This window comes from Ascaphus truei, chromosome 2 (assembly GCF_040206685.1).
Source record: "Ascaphus truei isolate aAscTru1 chromosome 2, aAscTru1.hap1, whole genome shotgun sequence".
Lineage (NCBI taxonomy): Eukaryota > Metazoa > Chordata > Amphibia > Anura > Ascaphidae > Ascaphus > Ascaphus truei.
The window spans coordinates 1,269,977-1,290,551 of NC_134484.1; the positions used below are offsets into that span (position 1 = coordinate 1,269,977).

The 20,575-nt window shown below is 65.6% G+C and overlaps 1 protein-coding gene across 1 annotated transcript in view; it reads right to left on the reverse strand.

Annotated features, from left to right (window-relative positions):
• The window catches only part of LOC142474711 (5-oxoprolinase-like), a 174,291-nt gene that overhangs the window by 128,795 nt on the left and 24,921 nt on the right, over positions 1-20,575 (reverse strand). Inside the window, exon 2 of the mRNA XM_075580899.1 lies at positions 11,973-12,157. Coding sequence (XP_075437014.1) covers positions 11,973-12,140 — 168 coding nt within the window. The 5' untranslated portion in view covers positions 12,141-12,157. The remainder of the gene's footprint in view (positions 1-11,972; positions 12,158-20,575) is intronic.

The following is a 20,575-nucleotide window of genomic DNA, read 5'->3' on the forward strand; positions in this document are numbered from 1 at the left end:
CCGGTATCTCCCTGCTTCCCGAATGAAGGGCCCCGGTGTGGGGTGCCGGTATCTCCCTGCTTCCCCAGTTACGGGCCCCGGTATGGGGTGCCGGTATCCCCCTGCTTCCCGAGTGACAGGCCCCGGTGTGGGGTGCCGGTATCTCCCTGCTTCCCGAGTGACAGGCCCCGGTGTGGGGTGCCGGTAACTCCGTGCTTCCCGAGTGACAGGCCCCGGTGTGGGGTGCCGGTATCTCCCTGCTTCCCGACAGGCCCCGGTGTGGGGTGCCAGTATCTCCCTGATTCCCGAGTTACGGGCCCCGGTGTGGGGTGCCAGTATCTCCCTGATTCCCGAGTGACAGGCCCCGGTGTGGGGTGCCGGTATCTCCCTGCTTCCCGAGTGACAGGCCCCGGTGTGGGGTGCCTGTATATCCCTGCTTCCTGAGTTATAGGCCCCGGTATGGGGTGCCGGTTTCTCCCTGCTTCCCGAGTGACAGGCCCTGGTGTGGGGTGCCGGTATCCCCCTGCTTCCCTAGTGACAGACCCCGGTGTGGGGTGCCAGTATCTCCCTGCTTCCCGAGTTATGGGCCCCGGTGTGGGGTGCCGGTATCCCCCTGCTTCCCAAGTGACAAGCCCCGGTGTGGGGTGCCGGTATCTCCCTGCTTCCCGAGTTACGGGCCCCGGTGTGGGGTGCCGGTTTCTCCCTGCTTCCCGAGTGACGGGCCCCGGTGTGGCGTGCCGGTATCTCCCTGCATCCCAAGTTACGGGCCCCGGTGTGGGGTGCTGGTATCTCCCTGATTCCCGAGTTACGGGCCCCGGTGTGGGGTGCCGGTATCTCCCTGCTTCCCGAGTTACGGGCCCCGGTGTGGGGTGCCGGTATCTCCCTGCTTCCCGAGTGACGGGCCCCGGTGTGGGGTGCCGGTATCTCCCTGATTCCCGAGATACAGGCCCCGGTGTGGGGTGCCGGTATCTCCCTGCTTCCCGAGTGACGGGCCCCGGTGTGGGGTGCCGGTATCTCCCTGCTTCCCGAGTTACGGGCCCCGGTGTGGGGTGCCAGTATCTCCCTGCTTCCCGAGTGACAGGCCCTGGTGTGGGGTGCCGGTTTCTCCCTGCTTCCCGAGTGAGGGGCCCCGGTGTGGGGTGCCGGTATCTCCCTGCTTCCCGAGTGACAGGCCCCGGTGTGGGGTGTCGGTATCTCCCTGCTTCAACAGTGACAGGCCCCGGTGTGGGGTGCCGGTATCTCCCTGCTTCCCGAGTTACGGGCCCCGGTGTGGGGTGCCGGTAACTCCCTGCTTCCCGAGTGACAGGCCCCGGTGTGGGGTGCCAGTATCTCCCTGCTTCCTGAATTACAGGCCCCAGTGTGGGGTGCCGGTATCCCCCTGCTTCCCAAGTGACAGGCCCCGGTGTGGGGTGCCGGTATCCCCCTGCTTCCCAAGTGACAGGCCCCGGTATGGGGTGCCGGTATCCCCCTGCTTCCCGAGTGACAGGCCCCGGTGTGGGGTGCCGGTATCCCCCTGCTTCCTGAGTGACAGGCCCCGGTGTGGGGTGCCAGTATCTCCCTGCTTCCTGAATTACAGGCCCCAGTGTGGGGTGCCGGTATCCCCCTGCTTCCCAAGTGACAGGCCCCGGTGTGGGGTGCCGGTATCTCCCTGCTTCCTGAGTTACAGGCCCCGGTGTGGGGTGCCGGTATCCCCCTGCTTCCCGAGTTACGGGCCCCGGTGTGGGGTGCCGTTATCTCCCTGCTTCCTGAGTGACAGACCCCGGTGTGGGGTGCCGGTACCTCCCTGCTTCCCGAGTTACGGGCCCTGGTGTGGGGTGCCGGTATCTCCCTGCTTCCCGAGTGACAGGCCCCGGTGTGGGGTGCCGGTATCTCCCTGCTTCCCGAGTGACAGGCCCCGGTGTGGGGTGCCGGTACCTCCCTGCTTCCCGAGTTACGGGCCCCGGTGTGGGGTGCCGGTATCTCCCTGCTTCCCGAGTGACAGGCCCCGGTGTGGGGTGCCGGTATCTCCCTGCTTCCCGACAGGCCCCGGTGTGGGGTGCCGGTATCTCCCTGCTTCCCGAGTGACGGGCCCCGGTGTGGGGTGCCGGTATCTCCCTGCTTCCCGAGTGACGGGCCCCGGTGTGGGGTGCCGGTATCTCCCTGCTTCCCGAGATACAGGCCCCGGTGTGGGGTGCCGGTATCTCCCTGCTTCCCGAGTGACGGGCCCCGGTGTGGGGTGCCGGTATCTCCCTGCTTCCCGAGTTACGGGCCCCAGTGTGGGGTGCCGGTATCTCCCTGCTTCCCGAGTGACGGGCCTCGGTGTGGGGTGCCGGTATCTCCCTGCTTCCCGAGTGACAGGCCCCGGTGTGGGGTGTCGGTATCTCCCTGCTTCAAGAGTGACAGGCCCCGGATTGGGGTGCCGGTATCTCCCTGCTTCCCGAGTTACGGGCCCCGGTGTGGGGTGCCGGTATCTCCCTGCTTCCCGAGTGACAAGCCCCGGTGTGGGGTGCCGGTATCTCCCTGCTTCCCGACAGGCCCCGGTGTGGGGTGCCGGTATCTCCCTGCTTCCCGAGTGACGGGCCCCGGTGTGGGGTGCCGGTTTCTCCCTGCTTCCCGAGTGACGGGCCCCGGTGTGGCGTGCCGGTATCTCCCTGCATCCCAAGTTACGGGCCCCGGTGTGGGGTGCCGGTATCTCCCTGATTCCCGAGTTACGGGCCCCGGTGTGGGGTGCCGGTATCTCCCTGATTCCCGAGTTACGGGCCCCGGTGTGGGGTGCCGGTATCCCCCTGCTTCCCGAGTGACAGGCCCCGGTGTGGGGTGCCGGTATCTCCCTGCTTCCTGAGTTACGGGCCCCGGTGTGGGGTGCCGGTATCTCCCTGATTCCCGAGTGACAGGCCCCGGTGTGGGGTGCCGGTATCTGCCTGCTTCCCGAGTGACAGGCCCCGGTGTGGGGTGCCGGTATCTCCCTGCTTCCCGAGTTACAGGCCCCAGTGTGGGGTGCCGGTATCCCCCTGCTTCCCGAGTTACGGGCCCCGGTGTGACGTGACGGTATCTCCCTGCTTCCCGAGTTACGGGCCCCGGTGTGGGGTGCCGGTATCCCCCTGCTTCCCGAGTGACAGGCCCCGGTGTGGGGTGCCGGTATCTCCCTGCTTCCCGAGTGACAGGCCCCGGTGTGGGGTGCCGCTATCTCCCTGATTCCAGAGTGACAGGCTCCGGTGTGGGGTGCCGGTATCTCCCTGCTTCCCGAGTTACGGGCCCCGGTGTGGGGTGCCGGTATCTCCCTGCTTCCCGAGTGACAGGCCCCGGTGTGGGGTGCCGGTATCTCCCTGCTTCCCGAGTGACAGGCCCCGGTAGGGGGTGCCGGTATCTCCCAGCTTCCCGAGGGACAGGCCCCTGTGTGGGGTGCCGGTATCTCCCTGCTTCCCGAGTGACAGGCCCCGGTGTGGGGTGCCGGTATCTCCCTGCTTCCCGAGTGACGGGCCCCGGTGTGGGGTGCCGGTATCTCCCTGCTTCCCGAGTTACGGGCCCCGGTGTGGGTTGCCGGTATCTCCCTGCTTCCCGAGTGACGGGCCCCGGTGTAGGGTGCCGGTATCTCCCTGCTTCCCGAGTTACGGGCCCCGGTGTGGGGTGCCGGTATCTCCCTGCTTCCCGAGTGACAGGCCCCGGTGTGGGGTACAGGTATCTCCCTGCTTCCCGAGTGACAGGCCCCGGTGTGGGGTGCCGGTATCTCCCTGTATCCCGAGTGACAGGCCCCGGTGTGGTGTGCCGGTATCTCCCTGTATCCCGAGTGACGGGCCCCGGTGTGGGGTGTCAGTATCTCCCTGCTTCCCGAGTTACAGGCCCCGGTGTGGAGTGCCGGTATCCCCCTGCTTCCCGAGTGACAGGCCCCGGTGTGGGGTGCCGGTATCTCCCTGCTTCCTGAGTTACGGGCCCCGGTGTGGGGTGCCGGTATCTCCCTGATTCCCGAGTGACAGGCCCCGGTGTGGGGTGCCGGTATCTGCCTGCTTCCCGAGTGACAGGCCCCGGTGTGGGGTGCCGGTATCTCCCTGCTTCCCGAGTTACAGGCCCCAGTGTGGGGTGCCGGTATCCCCCTGCTTCCCGAGTTACGGGCCCCGGTGTGACGTGACGGTATCTCCCTGCTTCCCGAGTTACGGGCCCCGGTGTGGGGTGCCGGTATCCCCCTGCTTCCCGAGTGACAGGCCCCGGTGTGGGGTGCCGGTATCTCCCTGCTTCCCGAGTGACAGGCCCCGGTGTGGGGTGCCGCTATCTCCCTGATTCCAGAGTGACAGGCTCCGGTGTGGGGTGCCGGTATCTCCCTGCTTCCCGAGTTACGGGCCCCGGTGTGGGGTGCCGGTATCTCCCTGCTTCCCGAGTGACAGGCCCCGGTGTGGGGTGCCGGTATCTCCCTGCTTCCCGAGTGACAGGCCCCGGTAGGGGGTGCCGGTATCTCCCAGCTTCCCGAGGGACAGGCCCCTGTGTGGGGTGCCGGTATCTCCCTGCTTCCCGAGTGACAGGCCCCGGTGTGGGGTGCCGGTATCTCCCTGCTTCCCGAGTGACGGGCCCCGGTGTGGGGTGCCGGTATCTCCCTGCTTCCCGAGTTACGGGCCCCGGTGTGGGTTGCCGGTATCTCCCTGCTTCCCGAGTGACGGGCCCCGGTGTAGGGTGCCGGTATCTCCCTGCTTCCCGAGTTACGGGCCCCGGTGTGGGGTGCCGGTATCTCCCTGCTTCCCGAGTGACAGGCCCCGGTGTGGGGTACAGGTATCTCCCTGCTTCCCGAGTGACAGGCCCCGGTGTGGGGTGCCGGTATCTCCCTGTATCCCGAGTGACAGGCCCCGGTGTGGTGTGCCGGTATCTCCCTGTATCCCGAGTGACGGGCCCCGGTGTGGGGTGTCAGTATCTCCCTGCTTCCCGAGTTACAGGCCCCGGTGTGGAGTGCCGGTATCCCCCTGCTTCCCGAGTGACAGGCCCCGGTGTGGGGTGCCGGTATCCCCCTGCTTCCCGAGTTACGGGCCCCGGTGTGACGTGACGGTATCTCCCTGCTTCCCGAGTTACGGGCCCCGGTGTGGGGTGCCGGTATCTCCCTGATTCCCGAGTGACAGGCCCCAGTGTGGGGTGCCGGTATCCCCCTGCTTCCCGAGTTACGGGCCCCGGTGTGACGTGACGGTATCTCCCTGCTTCCCGAGTTACGGGCCCCGGTGTGGGGTGCCGGTATCCCCCTGCTTCCCGAGTGACAGGCCCCGGTGTGGGGTGCCGGTATCTCCCTGCTTCCCGAGTGACAGGCCCCGGTGTGGGGTGCCGGTATCTCCCTGATTCCAGAGTGACAGGCTCCGGTGTGGGGTGCCGGTATCTCCCTGCTTCCCGAGTTACGGGCCCTGGTGTGGGGTGCCGGTATCTCCCTGCTTCCCGAGTGACAGGCCCCGGTGTGGGGTGCCGGTATCTCCCTGCTTCCCGAGTGACAGGCCCCGGTAGGGGGTGCCGGTATCTCCCAGCTTCCCGAGGGACAGGCCCCTGTGTGGGGTGCCGGTATCTCCCTGCTTCCCGAGTGACAGGCCCCGGTGTGGGGTGCCGGTATCTCCCTGCTTCCCGAGTGACGGGCCCCGGTGTGGGGTGCCGGTATCTCCCTGCTTCCCGAGTTACGGGCCCCGGTGTGGGTTGCCGGTATCTCCCTGCTTCCCGAGTGACGGGCCCCGGTGTAGGGTGCCGGTATCTCCCTGCTTCCCGAGTTACGGCCCCCGGTGTGGGGTGCCGGTATCTCCCTGCTTCCCGAGTGACAGGCCCCGGTGTGGGGTGCCGGTATCTCCCTGTATCCCGAGTGACAGGCCCCGGTGTGGTGTGCCGGTATCTCCCTGTATCCCGAGTGACGGGCCCCGGTGTGGGGTGTCAGTATCTCCCTGCTTCCCGAGTTACAGGCCCCGGTGTGGAGTGCCGGTATCCCCCTGCTTCCCGAGTGACAGGCCCCGGTGTGGGGTGTCGGTATCTCCCTGCTTCCCAAGTTACAGGCCCCGGTGTGGGGTGCCGGTATCTCCCTGCTTCCCAAGTTACAGGCCCCGGTGTGGGGTGCCGGTATCCACCTGCTTCCCAAGTTACAGGCCCCGGTGTGGGGTGCCGGTATCCCCCTGTTTCCCGAGTGACAGGCCCCGGTGTGGGGTGCCGGTATCCCCTTGATTCCCGAGTGGCAGGCCCCGGTGTGGGGTGCCGGTATCCCCCTGTTCTCGAGTGACAGGCCCCGGTGTGGGGTGCCGGTATCCCCCTGATTCCCGAGTGACAGGCCCCGGTGTGGGGTGCCGTGTGCCGGTATCTCCCTGATTCCCGAGTGACAGGCCCTGGTGTGGGGTGCCGGTATCTCCCTGCTTCCCGAGTTACGGGCCCCGGTGTGGGGTGCCGGTATCCCACCTGCTTCCCGAGTGACAGGCCCCGGTGTGGGGTGCCGGTATCTCCCTGCTTCCCGAGTGACGGGCCTCGGTGTGGGGTGCCGGTATCTCCCTGCTTCCCGAGTGACAGGCCCCGGTGTGGGGTGTCGGTATCTCCCTGCTTCAAGAGTGACAGGCCCCGGATTGGGGTGCCGGTATCTCCCTGCTTCCCGAGTTACGGGCCCCGGTGTGGGGTGCCGGTATCTCCCTGCTTCCCGAGTGACAGGCCCCGGTGTGGGGTGCCGGTATCTCCCTGCTTCCCGACAGGCCCCGGTGTGGGGTGCCGGTATCTCCCTGCTTCCCGAGTTACGGGCCCCGGTGTGGGGTGCCGGTTTCTCCCTGCTTCCCGAGTGACGGGCCCCGGTGTGGCGTGCCGGTATCTCACTGCATCCCAAGTTACGGGCCCCGGTGTGGGGTGCTGGTATCTCCCTGATTCCCGAGTTACGGGCCCCGGTGTGGGGTGCCGGTATCCCCCTCCTTCCCGAGTGACAGGCCCCGGTGTGGGGTGCCGGTATCTCCCTGCTTCCTGAGTTACGGGCCCCGGTGTGGGGTGCCGGTATCTCCCTGATTCCCGAGTGACAGGCCCCAGTGTGGGGTGCCGGTATCCCCCTGCTTCCCGAGTTACGGGCCCCGGTGTGACGTGACGGTATCTCCCTGCTTCCCGAGTTACGGGCCCCGGTGTGGGGTGCCGGTATCCCCCTGCTTCCCGAGTGACAGGCCCCGGTGTGGGGTGCCGGTATCTCCCTGCTTCCCGAGTGACAGGCCCCGGTGTGGGGTGCCGGTATCGCCCTGATTCCAGAGTGACAGGCTCCGGTATGGGGTGCTGGTATCCCCCTGCTTCCCGAGTTACGGGCCCCGGTGTGGGGTGCCGGTATCTCCCTGCTTCCCGAGTTACGGGCCCCGGTGTGGCGTGCCGGTATCTCCCTGCTTCCCGAGTTACGGGCCCCGGTGTGGGGTGCCGGTATCTCCCTGCTTCCCGAGTGACGGGCCCCGGTGTGGGGTGCCGGTATCTCCCTGCTTCCCGAGATACAGGCTCCGGTATGGGGTGCTGGTATCCCCCTGCTTCCCGAGTTACGGGCCCCGGTGTGGGGTGCCGGTATCTCCCTGCTTCCCGAGTGACAGGCCCTGGTGTGGGGTGCCGGTATCTCCCTGCTTCCCGAGTGACAGGCCCTGGTGTGGGGTGCCGGTATCTCCCTGCTTCCCGAGTGACAGGCCCCGGTAGGGGGTGCCGGTATCTCCCAGCTTCCCGAGGGACAGGCCCCTGTGTGGGGTGCCGGTATCTCCCTGCTTCCCGAGTGACAGGCCCCGGTGTGGGGTGCCGGTATCTCCCTGCTTCCCGAGTGACGGGCCCCGGTGTGGGGTGCCGGTATCTCCCTGCTTCCCGAGTTACGGGCCCCGGTGTGGGTTGCCGGTATCTCCCTGCTTCCCGAGTGACGGGCCCCGGTGTAGGGTGCCGGTATCTCCCTGCTTCCCGAGTTACGGGCCCCGGTGTGGGGTGCCGGTATCTCCCTGCTTCCCGAGTGACAGGCCCCGGTGTGGGGTACAGGTATCTCCCTGCTTCCCGAGTGACAGGCCCCGGTGTGGGGTGCCGGTATCTCCCTGTATCCCGAGTGACAGGCCCCGGTGTGGTGTGCCGGTATCTCCCTGTATCCCGAGTGACGGGCCCCGGTGTGGGGTGTCAGTATCTCCCTGCTTCCCGAGTTACAGGCCCCGGTGTGGAGTGCCGGTATCCCCCTGCTTCCCGAGTGACAGGCCCCGGTGTGGGGTGTCGGTATCTCCCTGCTTCCCAAGTTACAGGCCCCGGTGTGGGGTGCCGGTATCCACCTGCTTCCCAAGTTACAGGCCCCGGTGTGGGGTGCCGGTATCCCCCTGATTCCCGAGTGGCAGGCCCCGGTGTGGGGTGCCGGTATCCCCCTGCTTCTCGAGTGACAGGCCCCGGTGTGGGGTGCCGTGTGCCGGTATCTCCCTGATTCCCGAGTGACAGGCCCTGGTGTGGGGTGCCGGTATCTCCCTGCTTCCCGAGTGACAGGCCCCGGTGTGGGGTGCCGGTATCTCCCTGATTCCCGAGTGGCAGGCCCCGGTGTGGGGTGCCGGTATCCCCCTGCTTCCCGAATTACGGGCCCCTGTGTGGGGTGCCGGTATCTCCCTGCTTCCCGAGTGACAGGCCCCGGTGTGGGGTGTCGGTATCTCCCTGCTTCCCGAGTTACGGGCCCCGGTGTGGGGTGCCGGTATCTCCCTGCTTCCCGAGTGACAGGCCCCGGTGTGGGGTGCCGGTATACCCCTGCTTCCCTAGTGACAGGCCCCGGTGTGGGGTGCCGGTATCTCCCTGCTTCCCGAGTGACAGGCCCCGGTGTGGGGTGCCGGTATACCCCTGCTTCCCGAGTGACAGGCCCCAGTGTGGGGTGCCGGTATCTCCCTGATTCCAGAGTGACAGGCTCCGGTATGGGGTGCTGGTATCCCCCTGCTTCCCGAGTTACGGGCCCCGGTGTGGGGTGCCGGTATCTCCCTGCTTCCCGAGTGACAGGCCCCGGTGTGGGGTGCCGGTATCTCCCTGCTTCCCGAGTTACGGGCCCCGGTGTGGGGTGCCAGTATCTCCCTGCTTCCCGAGTTACGGGCCCCGGTGTGGGGTGCCGGTATCCCCCTGCTTCCCGAGTGACAGGCCCCGGTGTGGGGTGCCGGTATCCCCCTGCTTGCCGAGTGACAGGCCCCGGTGTGGGGTGCTGGTATCTCTGTGCTTCCCGAGCCCCGGTGTGGGGTGCCGGTATTTCCCTGCTTCCCGAGTTACGGGCCCCGGTGTGGGGTGCCGGTATCTCCCTGCTTCCCGAGTGACAGGCCCCGGTGTGGGGTGCCGGTATCCCCCTGCTTCCCGAGTGACAGGCCCCGGTGTGGGGTGCCGGTATATCCCTGCTTCCCAAGTGACAGGCCCCGGTGTGGGGTGCCGGTATCTCCCTGCTTCCCGAGCCCCGGTGTGGGGTGCCGGTATCTCCCTGCTTCCCGAGATACAGGCCCCGGTGTGGGGTGCCGGTATATCCCTGCTTCCCGAGTTACGGGCCCCGGTGTGGGGTGCCGGTATCTCCCTGCTTCCCGAGTGACAGGCCCCGGTGTGGGGTGCCGGTATCTCCCTGCTTCCCGAGCCCCGGTGTGGGGTGCCGGTATCTCCCTGCAATATTCGATAATATCTCCACTTTGTGGGAATTTGATGAATCCGGCCCAATGTTTTATTGCACTAACTACCCGAGTCAGGGGGTGGCCAACTCAAGTCCACAAGGGCCACCAACAGGCCAGGGATATCCCTGCTTCAGCACAGGTGGCTGAATCAGTGGCTCAGTCATTGACCTGTGCTGAAGCAGGATATCCCTCAGACCTGATCTGTCGGTGGCCGAGGAGGACATAGTAGGCCGCCCCTGAGATAAGGGTTGTGCAGTATGGATCATTATGATGAGCAATGGAGGCCAAGTCCCAAATACGTCCCACTGGTCAGATATATTCAGTACTCCGCCATCCTGGGGCCATCACGGAAAATGATCCCAAATCATACACTGATCACTAACCATTCATTACTATCTAACCAGGGTCATATTAATAACACATACTGCCCGCACCTCCTGGATTACTCCTTGCATACTCTCTCATACTTCCCCTGTTCCAAATAATTGGTCTGCAGCTTGCACCAGGTCTTTATTCCCCATCAGGTCTAAACCAAATATACTACCCCCCTTCCTGAGTTGGGGTTCTCCCAGCGTTATCTGCGGGCGTTTCTATTCCAGTGTGGTACTGAGAGTGCAGCGACACATTAGGAGAGAGCGGCCAGCTCGGATTAGACTGTTAGAATGTTCTATTTCGTCTCACGCCCCGAGTATTCTATCTGAACATACACATGTATCTGCCCCTGTCTCCCGCGTGCCAAGGAAAATCCGTGGCCGTCTCGCGGTAATCTGGCTGCGAGGTGGCCACAGAGCGTCCGTGGCACGCGGGCGAGAACAGACAGCTGCACCTGTACTCTCGTTGCTGATGAGATTAGGAGCCGAGCAGCGTGCCATGCGGTGGAAAGACTAGCAGTATAGAATGATACTGCATATAAGGTAACACCGTTAACCCCCTCCTCTGCTTCCCCAGACACACGGGGTAATGGGATGTATATTTCAATGCGTCCTTTCTCAAATGTATCCAGGGTCGGAACACAGGGAGCTCAAAGACTGAAATCAGTCGGGCTTGGGGCGCTCTGGTTCCAAAAAATGGCATTTTGAAAGGAAAAGTGCTGATTTTAGCAGTCTGACTGCTTTGTGTATAAAATCAGTGACACGAGTGGTGGGTATCGCTGGTTATGTACAGATGCCCCCAGTCTCCTCCCATAGGATATATTCATTTCTGGGCACATATACATGGGCTCACTGCTATGGATAGACGCCCTGTGGTTATTTTTTCTTTGCCCATGTTTCTCTTTTCATAATAATAATAATAATAATAATAATAATACACTAGCTGGCCCATTTACTGAGAGGACACCGGAGATACCCGAGAATATGCAAATATAAAATATGTAAATGTATTAAAATTATTTGCTGGCCTACGTCACAGGCATCTTCACAAGACGTGTCCGCGCACCACGTGAAGTGTAGGTTAATGACCCCTCTCCCCGACTCTGTCCCCTCACTGTCCTCTCTCTCTCTGCAAATCAGATGTCCAGCGGTGCGATTTTCCTGCATGGAGACCCCAGATTGCGCGCAGTTTGCGGATGGTTTTGCATTGCCAGACCCCCCCCTCCTCTCCTGCTTTTCTGGAACTCCTCTGACCTGGGATGGACTTTTTCTTAGGACTCTCTTCAAAAAGACATGAAACCAACTGAACTGGTTCATACCCGGCTGAATGAGTAGCGTACGGTAGTTAGAGAGCGTGGGAAAACCTTTATCGGTGTCACAGTGAGGATGTTCCACCTCATTTTGTTTTTATCACACACAGTTTTGTGAACATTGGTGAAATTTGGTCAATTTTAACATCATTCAAATTTGCTAAAAATGTTTTACCAAAACTCACGAAGCTCTTTCACAAATCATGCGAACCTTTGCGAGTCAAACTGGGCCCGGTGTGACCATCTCTAATAAGAATATCGGCGCCGAAGCAGGTGACCTTGGTTCGAATCCCAGAGTCAGCATTACTTGGGCGAGTCACATGGACCCAAATTTACTAAGAAGTAGAAGACGGAAGACTCTTTACTGCCTATTGGCATGAGTGGACAGCGAGGGGACCTTCCAGTGTCACAGGGTGGCTTATGGCAGAAGACTGCTTAGTCAATATGGCCCGTTCACTTACCTGTGCCTCAGGCGTCGAATTTAGATTGTAAGCTCTTCCGGGCAGGATCTCATTGTGCCTGCCAAATTCCATGTACAACATTGTCCACGGGGTCAGCGCTATATATTATTATTATTATTATTATTATTATGGAGACCTGCAGATTCGCTATTAGGTGTGATATCACCAACATAGTAGTTCTTCCTAGATTAAAGTGTACAGAGCTTTCAAACCTCATCGCTTTATTCTCAAAGTGTTACTGAGACCTGCGATGCATGGTGTAAATGTCCCTAGTATGAGACCGCTGCCCCTCACCTCCTCCAGGATTCTTCGGATCCCTTCAGTGGGGGCGTCCCGATAGTTTCCGGGGTCCTCCGATAGCAGCTTCATCACACTGACTTTCCCACCAGGACATCGGGCGAACACGTCTGTGAATGTGCCGCCTCGGTCTATAGCAAACTGGAACTTGTCCGGCCCGGCCATGGTCACAGAGCAACCACCTGCAGGGGAGAGGCAGGAGAAGACAGAGGAGATGAGCGCGTGTGTTAGAGCCGCATACACATGGTCACAGAGCAACCACCTGCAGGGGAGAGGCAGGAGAAGACAGAGGAGATGAACGCGTGTGTTAGAGCCGCATACACATGGTTACAGAGCAACCACCTGCAGGGGAGAGGCAGGAGAAGACAGAGGAGATGAGCGTGTGTGTTAGAGCCGCATACACATGGTTACAGAGCAACCACCTGCAGGGGAGAGGCAGGAGAAGACTTAGAGGAGATGAGAGCGTGTGTCAGAGCCGCATACACATGGTCACAGAGCAACCACCTGCAGGGGAGAGGCAGGAGAAGACAGAGGAGATGAGCGCGTGTGTTAGAGCCGCATACACATGGTTACAGAGCAACCACCTGCCGGGGAGAGACAGGAGAAGACTTAGAGGAGATGAGAGCGTGTGTCAGAGCCGCATACACATGGTCACAGAGCAACCACCTGCAGGGGAGAGGCAGGAGAAGGCTTAGAGGAGATGAGCGCGTGTGTTAGAGCCGCATACACATGGTCACAGAGCAACCACCTGCAGGGGAGAGGCAGGAGAGACTTAGAGGAGATGAGCGGGTGTGTTAGAGCCGCATACACATGGTCACAGAGCAACCACCTGCAGGGGAGAGGCAGGAGAAGGCTTAGAGGAGATGAACGCGTGTGTTAGAGCCGCATACACATGGTCACAGAGCAACCACCTGCAGGGGAGAGGCAGGAGAAGGCTTAGAGGAGATGAGCGCGTGTGGTAGAGCCGCATACACATGGTCAAAGAGCAACCACCTGCAGGGGAGAGGCAGGAGAGACTTAGAGGAGATGAGCGGGTGTGTTAGAGCCGCATACACATGGTCACAGAGCAACCACCTGCAGGGGAGAGGCAGGAGAAGGCTTAGAGGAGATGAACGCGTGTGTTAGAGCCGCATACACATGGTCACAGAGCAACCACCTGCAGGGGAGAGGCAGGAGAAGACTTAGAGGAGATGAGCGCGTGTGTTAGAGCCGCATACACATGGTCACAGAGCAACCACCTGCAGGGGAGAGGCAGGAGAAGACAGAGGAGATGAGTGCGTGTGTTAGAGCCGCATACACATGGTCACAGAGCAACCACCTGCAGGGGAGAGGCAGGAGAAGACAGAGGAGATGAGTGCGTGTGTTAGAGCCGCATACACATGGTCACAGAGCAACCACCTGCAGGGGAGAGGCAGGAGAAGACTTAGAGGAGATGAGCGCGTGTGTTAGAGCCGCATACACATGGTCACAGAGCAACCACCTGCAGGGGAGAGGCAGGAGAAGACAGAGGAGATGAGCGCGTGTGTTAGAGCCGCATACACATGGTCACAGAGCAACCACCTGCAGGGGAGAGGCAGGAGAAGGCTTAGAGGAGATGAACGCGTGTGTTAGAGCCGCATACACATGGTCACAGAGCAACCACCTGCAGGGGAGAGGCAGGAGAAGACTTAGAGGAGATGAGCGCGTGTGTTAGAGCCGCATACACATGGTCACAGAGCAACCACCTGCAGGGGAGAGGCAGGAGAAGACAGAGGAGATGAGTGCGTGTGTTAGAGCCGCATACACATGGTCACAGAGCAACCACCTGCAGGGGAGAGGCAGGAGAAGACAGAGGAGATGAGTGCGTGTGTTAGAGCCGCATACACATGGTCACAGAGCAACCACCTGCAGGGGAGAGGCAGGAGAAGACTTAGAGGAGATGAGCGCGTGTGTTAGAGCCGCATACACATGGTCACAGAGCAACCACCTGCAGGGGAGAGGCAGGAGAAGACAGAGGAGATGAGCGCGTGTGTTAGAGCCGCATACACATGGTCACAGAGCAACCACCTGCAGGGGAGAGGCAGGAGAAGACAGAGGAGATGAGCGCGTGTGTTAGAGCCGCATACACATGGTCACAGATCAACCACCTGCAGGGGAGAGGCAGGAGAAGACAGAGGAGATGAGCGCGTGTGTTAGAGCCGCATACACATGGTCACAGAGCAACCACCTGCAGGGGAGAGGCAGGAGAAGACTTAGAGGAGATGAGCGCGTGTGTTAGAGCCGCATACACATGGTCACAGAGCAACCACCTGCAGGGGAGAGGCAGGAGAAGACAGAGGAGATGAGCGCGTGTGTTAGAGCCGCATACACATGGTCACAGAGCAACCACCTGCAGGGGAGAGGCAGGAGAAGATAGAGGAGATGAGCGCGTGTGTTAGAGCTGCATACACATGGTCACAGAGCAACCACCTGCAGGGGAGAGGCAGGAGAAGACAGAGGAGATGAGCGCGTGTGTTAGAGCCGCATACACATGGTCAAAGAGCAACCACCTGCAGGGGAGAGGCAGGAGAAGACTTAGAGGAGATGAGCGCGTGTGTTAGAGCCGCGTACACATGGTCACAGAGCAACCACCTGCAGGGGAGAGGCAGGAGAAGACAGAGGAGATGAGCGCGTGTGTTAGAGCCGCATACACATGGTCACAGAGCAACCACCTGCAGGGGAGAGGCAGGAGAAGACTTAGAGGAGATCAGCGCGTGTGTTAGAGCCGCGTACACATGGTCACAGAGCAACCACCTGCAGGGGAGAGGCAGGAGAAGACAGAGGAGATGAGCGCGTGTGTTAGAGCCGCATACACATGGTCACAGAGCAACCACCTGCAGGGGAGAGGCAGGAGAAGACAGAGGAGATGAGCGCGTGTGTTAGAGCCGCATACACATGGTCACAGAGCAACCACCTGCAGGGGAGAGGCAGGAGAAGACAGAGGAGATGAGTGCGTGTGTTAGAGCCGCATACACATGGTCACAGAGCAACCACCTGCAGGGGAGAGGCAGGAGAAGACTTAGAGGAGATGAGCGGGTGTGTTAGAGCCGCATACACATGGTTACTGGTTCAAATCACGTTTGGCCAACTTTTTTTCTGTTAAAAAAGGGAATACAACAATTGCTAATACGAGAGCGCGGCGTCCACTAATACGAGAGTGCGGCGTCCGCTAATACGAGAGTGCAGCGTCCGCTCATACGAGAGTGCGGCGTCCGCTAATACGAGAGTGCGGCGTCCGCTAATACGAGCGCGCGGCTTCCTAACAACTAATAACTGTATGGATGCTGTGTTGCAAATGTCAATGAAGACAGTGAGTAACCTGTGGCTGGGATCGGCGGCCTGTGGCTGGGGCCGGCGGCCTGTGGCTGGGGTCGGCGGCCTGTGGCTGGGGTCGGCGGCCTGTGACTGGGGTCGGCGGCCTGTGACTGGGGTCGGCACCCTGTGGCTGGGGTCGGCGGCCGGTGACCGGGGCCCTGTGGCTGGGGTCGGCAGCCTGTGATCGGCGGCCTGTGACTGGGGTCGGCGGCCTGTGACTGGGGTCGGCGACCTGTGGCTGGGGTCGGCGCCGTGGCTGGGGTCGGCGGCCGGTGACCGGCGCCCTGTGGCTGGGGTCGGCGGCCGGCGGCCTGTGACTGGGGTCGGCGACCTGTGGCTGGGGTCGGCGGCCTGTGGCTGGGGTCGGTGGCCTGTGGCTGGGGTCGGCGGCCTGTGGCTGGGGTCGGCGGCCTGTGGCTGGGGCCGGCGGCCTGTGGCTGGGGTCAGGGCCTGTGGCTGGGGTCGGCGGCCTGTGGCTGGGGTCGGCGGCCTGTGGCTGGTGGCCTGTGACTGGGGTCGGTGACCTGTGGCTGGGGTCAGCGGCCTGTGGCTGGGGTCGGCGGCCTGTGACTGGGGTCGGCGACCTGTGGCTGGGGTCGGCGGCCTGTGGCTGGGGTCGGCGGCCTGTGGCTGGGGTCGGCGGCCTGTGACTGGGTTCGGCGGCATGTGACTGGGGTCGGCACCCTGTGGCTGGGGTCGGCGGCCGGTGACCGGGGCCCTGTGGCTGGGGTCGGCAGCCTGTGACTGGGGTCAGCGACCTGTGGCTGGGGTCGGCAGCCTGTGGCTGGGGTCGGCACCCTGTGGCTGGGGTCGGCACCCTGTGGCTGGGGTCGGCGGCCGGCGACCTGTGGCTGGGGTCGGCGCCCTGTGGCTGGGATCGGCGCCCTGTGGCTGGCGGCCTGTGGCTGGGGTCGGCGGCCTGTGGCTGTGGCCGGCGGCCTGTGGCTGGGGTCGGCGGCCTGTGGCTGGGGTCAGCGGCCTGTGGCTGGGGCTGGCGGCCTGTGGCTGTGACTGGGGTCGGTGACCTGTGGCTGGGGTCAGCGGCCTGTGGCTGGGGTCGGCGGCCTGTGGCTGGCGGCCTGTGACTGGGGTCGACGGCCTGTGGCTGGGGTCGGCGGCCTGTGGCTGGGGCCGGCGCCCTGTGACTGGGGCTGGCGACCTGTGGCTGGGGTCGGCGACCTGTGGCTGGCGACCTGTGGCTGGGGTCGGCGGCCTGTGGCTGAGGTCGGCGGCCTTTGGCTGGGGTCGGCGGCCTGTGTCTGGGGTCGGCGACCTGTGGCTGGGGCCGGCGACCTGTGGCTGTGGCCGGCGGCCTGTATCTGGGGTCGGCGCCCTGTGTCTGGGGTCGGTGGCCTGTGACCGGCGGCCTGTGTCTGGGGTCGGCGGCCTGTGGCTGGGGTCAGCGGCCTGTGGCTGGCGGCCTGTGGCTGGCGGCCTGTGACTGGGGTCGGCGGCCTGTGGCTGGCGGCCTGTGCCTGGGGTCGGCGGCCTGTATCTGGGGTCAGCGGCCTGTGGCTGGGTCTGGCGGCCTGTGGCTGTGACTGGGGTCAGTGACCTGTGGCTGGGGTCAGCGGCCTGTGGCTGGGGTCGGCGGCCTGTGGCTGGCGGCCTGTGACTGGGGTCGGCGGCCTGTGGCTGGGGCCGGCGCCCTGTGACTGGGGCTGGCGACCTGTGGCTGGGGTCGGCGACCTGTGGCTGGGGTCGGCGGCCTTTGGCTGGGGTCGGCGGCCTGTGTCTGGGGTCGGCGACCTGTGGCTGGGGCCGACGACCTGTGGCTGTGACCGGCGGCCTGTGTCTGGGGTCGGTGGCCTGTGACCGGCGGCCTGTGTCTGGGGTCGGCGGCCTGTGGATGGGGTCAGCGGCCTGTGGCTGTGACAGGCGGCCTGTGTCTGGGGCCGGCGGCCTGTGACTGGCGGCCTGTGGCTGGGGCCGGCGGCCTGTGACTGGCGGCCTGTGTCTGGGGCCGGCGGCCTGTGACTGGCGGCCTGTGGCTGGGGCCGGCGGCCTGTGACTGGCGGCCTGTGGCTGGGGTCGGTGGCCTGTGGCCTGTGGCTGGGGTCGGCGGCCTGTGGCTGGGGCCGGCGACCTGTGGCTGGGGCCGGCGACCTGTGGCTGTGACCGGCGGCCTGTATCTGGGGTCGGCGCCGTGTCTGGGGTCGGTGGCCTGTGACCGGCGGCCTGTGTCTGGGGTCGGCGGCCTGTGGCTGGGGTCAGCGGCCTGTGGCTGGGGCTGGCGGCCTGTGCCTGGGGCCGGCGGCCTGTGACTGGCGGCCTGTGGCTGGGGTCGGCGGCCTGTGGCTGGGGTCGCCGGCCTGTGGCTGGGGTCGGCGGCCAGTGGCTGGGGTCGGCGGCCTGTGGCTGGCGGCCTGTGACTGGGGTCGGTGACCTGTGGCTGGGGTCGGCGGCCTGTGGCTGGGGTCGGCGGCCTGTGACTGGGGTCGGCGACCTGTGGCTGGGGTCGGCGGCCTGTGGCTGGGGTCGGCGGCCTGTGACTGGGGTCGGCGGCCTGTGGCTGGGGTCGGCGGCCTGTGGCTGGGGTCGGCGGCCTGTGGCTGGGGTCGGCGGCCTGTGGCTGGGGTCGGCGGCCTGTGGCTGGGGTCGGCGGCCTGTGACTGGGGTCGGCGACCTGTGGCTGGGGTCGGCGGCCTGTGGCTGGGGTCGGCGGCCTGTGACTGGGGTCGGCGGCCTGTGGCTGGGGTCGGCGGCCTGTGGCTGGGGTCGGCGGCCTGTGGCTGGGGTCGGCGGCCTGTGGCTGGGGTCGGCGGCCTGTGGCTGGGGTCGGCGGCCTGTGGCTGGGGTCGGCGGCCTGTGACTGGGGTCGGCACCCTGTGGCTGGGGTCGGCGGCCGGTGACCGGGGCCCTGTGGCTGGGGTCGGCAGCCTGTGACCGGCAGCCTGTGACTGGGGTCGGCGACCTGTGGCTGGGGTCGGCCGGCCTGTGGCTGGGGTCGGCACCCTGTGGCTGGGGTCGGCGGCCGGCGACCTGTGGCTGGGGTCGGCGCCCTGTGGCTGGCGGCCTGTGACTGGGGTCGGCGACCTGTGGCTGGGGTCGGCGGCCTGTGGCTGGGGTCGGCGGCCTGTGGCTGGGGCCGGCGGCCTGTGGCTGGGGTCGGCGGCCTGTGGCTGGGGTCAGCGGCCTGTGGCTGGGGCTGGCGGCCTGTGGCTGTGACTGGGGTCGGTGACCTGTGGCTGGGGTCAGCGGCCTGTGGCTGGGGTCGGCGGCCTGTGGCTGGCGGCCTGTGACTGGGGTCGACGGCCTGTGGCTGGGGTCGGCGGCCTGTGGCTGGGGCCGGCGCCCTGTGACTGGGGCTGGCGACCTGTGGCTGGGGTCGGCGACCTGTGGCTGGCGACCTGTGGCTGGGGTCGGCGGCCTGTGGCTGAGGTCGGCGGCCTTTGGCTGGGGTCGGCGGCCTGTGTCTGGGGTCGGCGACCTGTGGCTGGGGCCGGCGACCTGTGGCTGTGGCCGGCGGCCTGTATCTGGGGTCGGCGCCCTGTGTCTGGGGTCGGTGGCCTGTGACCGGCGGCCTGTGTCTGGGGTCGGCGGCCTGTGGCTGGGGTCAGCGGCCTGTGGCTGGCGGCCTGTGGCTGGCGGCCTGTGACTGGGGTCGGCGGCCTGTGGCTGGCGGCCTGTGCCTGGGGTCGGCGGCCTGTGGCTGGGGTCAGCGGCCTGTGGCTGGGTCTGGCGGCCTGTGGCTGTGACTGGGGTCAGTGACCTGTGGCTGGGGTCAGCGGCCTGTGGCTGGGGTCGGCGGCCTGTGGCTGGCGGCCTGTGACTGGGGTCGGCGGCCTGTGGCTGGGGCCGGCGCCCTGTGACTGGGGCTGGCGACCTGTGGCTGGGGTCGGCGACCTGTGGCTGGGGTCGGCGGCCTTTGGCTGGGGTCGGCGGCCTGTGTCTGGGGTCGGCGACCTGTGGCTGGGGCCGGCGACCTGTGGCTGTGACCGGCGGCCTGTGTCTGGGGTCGGTGGCCTGTGACCGGCGGCCTGTGTCTGGGGTCGGCGGCCTGTGGATGGGGTCAGCGGCCTGTGGCTGGGGCTGGCGGCCTGTGTCTGGGGCCGGCGGCCTGTGACTGGCGGCCTGTGGCTGGGGCCGGCGGCCTGTGACTGGCGGCCTGTGTCTGGGGCCGGCGGCCTGTGACTGGCGGCCTGTGGCTGGGGCCGGCGGCCTGTGACTGGCGGCCTGTGGCTGGGGTCGGTGGCCTGTGGCCTGTGGCTGGGGTCGGCGGCCTGTGGCTGGGGCCGGCGACCTGTGGCTGGGGCCGGCGACCTGTGGCTGTGACCGGCGGCCTGTATCTGGGGTCGGCGCCGTGTCTGGGGTCGGTGGCCTGTGACCGGCGGCCTGTGTCTGGGGTCGGCGGCCTGTGGCTGGGGTCAGCGGCCTGTGGCTGGGGCTGGCGGCCTGTGCCTGGGGCTGGCCTGTGACTGGCGGCCTGTGGCTGGGGTCGGCGGCCTGTGGCTGGGGTCGGCGGCCTGTGGCTGGGGTCGGCGGCCTGTGGCTGGGGTCGGCGGCCTGTGGCTGGCGGCCTGTGACTGGGGTCGGTGACCTGTGGCTGGGGTCAGCGGCCTGTGGCTGGGGTCGGCGGCCTGTGACTGGGGTCGGCGACCTGTGGCTGGGGTCGGCGGCCTGTGGCTGGGGTCGGCGGCCTGTGGCTGGGGTCGGCGGCCTGTGGCTGGGGTCGGCGGCCTGTGGCTGGGGTCGGCGGCCTGTGGCTGGGGTCGGCGGCCTGTGGCTGGGGTCGGCGGCCTGTGGCTGGGGTCGGCGGCCTGTGGCTGGGTTCGGCGGCCTGTGACTGGGGTCGGCACCCTGTGGCTGGGGTCGGCGGCCGGTGACCGGGGCCCTGTGGCTGGGGTCGGCAGCCTGTGACCGGCAGCCTGTGACTGGGGTCGGCGACCTGTGGCTGGGGTCGGCGGCCTGTGGCTGGGGTCGGCACCCTGTGGCTGGGGTCGGCGGCCGGCGACCTGTGGCTGGGGTCGGCGCCCTGTGGCTGGGGTCGGCGCCCTGTGGCTGGCGGCCTGTGACTGGGGTCGGCGACCTGTGGCTGGGGTCGGCGGCCTGTGGCTGGGGTCGGCGGCCTGTGGCTGGTGTCGGCGGCCTGTGACTGGGTTCGGCGGCCTGTGACTGGGGTCAGCACCCTGTGGCTGGGGTCGGCGGCCGGTGACCGGGGCTGGCGGCCTGTGGCTGTGACTGGGGTCGGTGACCTGTGGCTGGGGTCAGCGGCCTGTGGCTGGGGTCGGCGGCCTGTGGCTGGCGGCCTGTGACTGGGGTCGGCG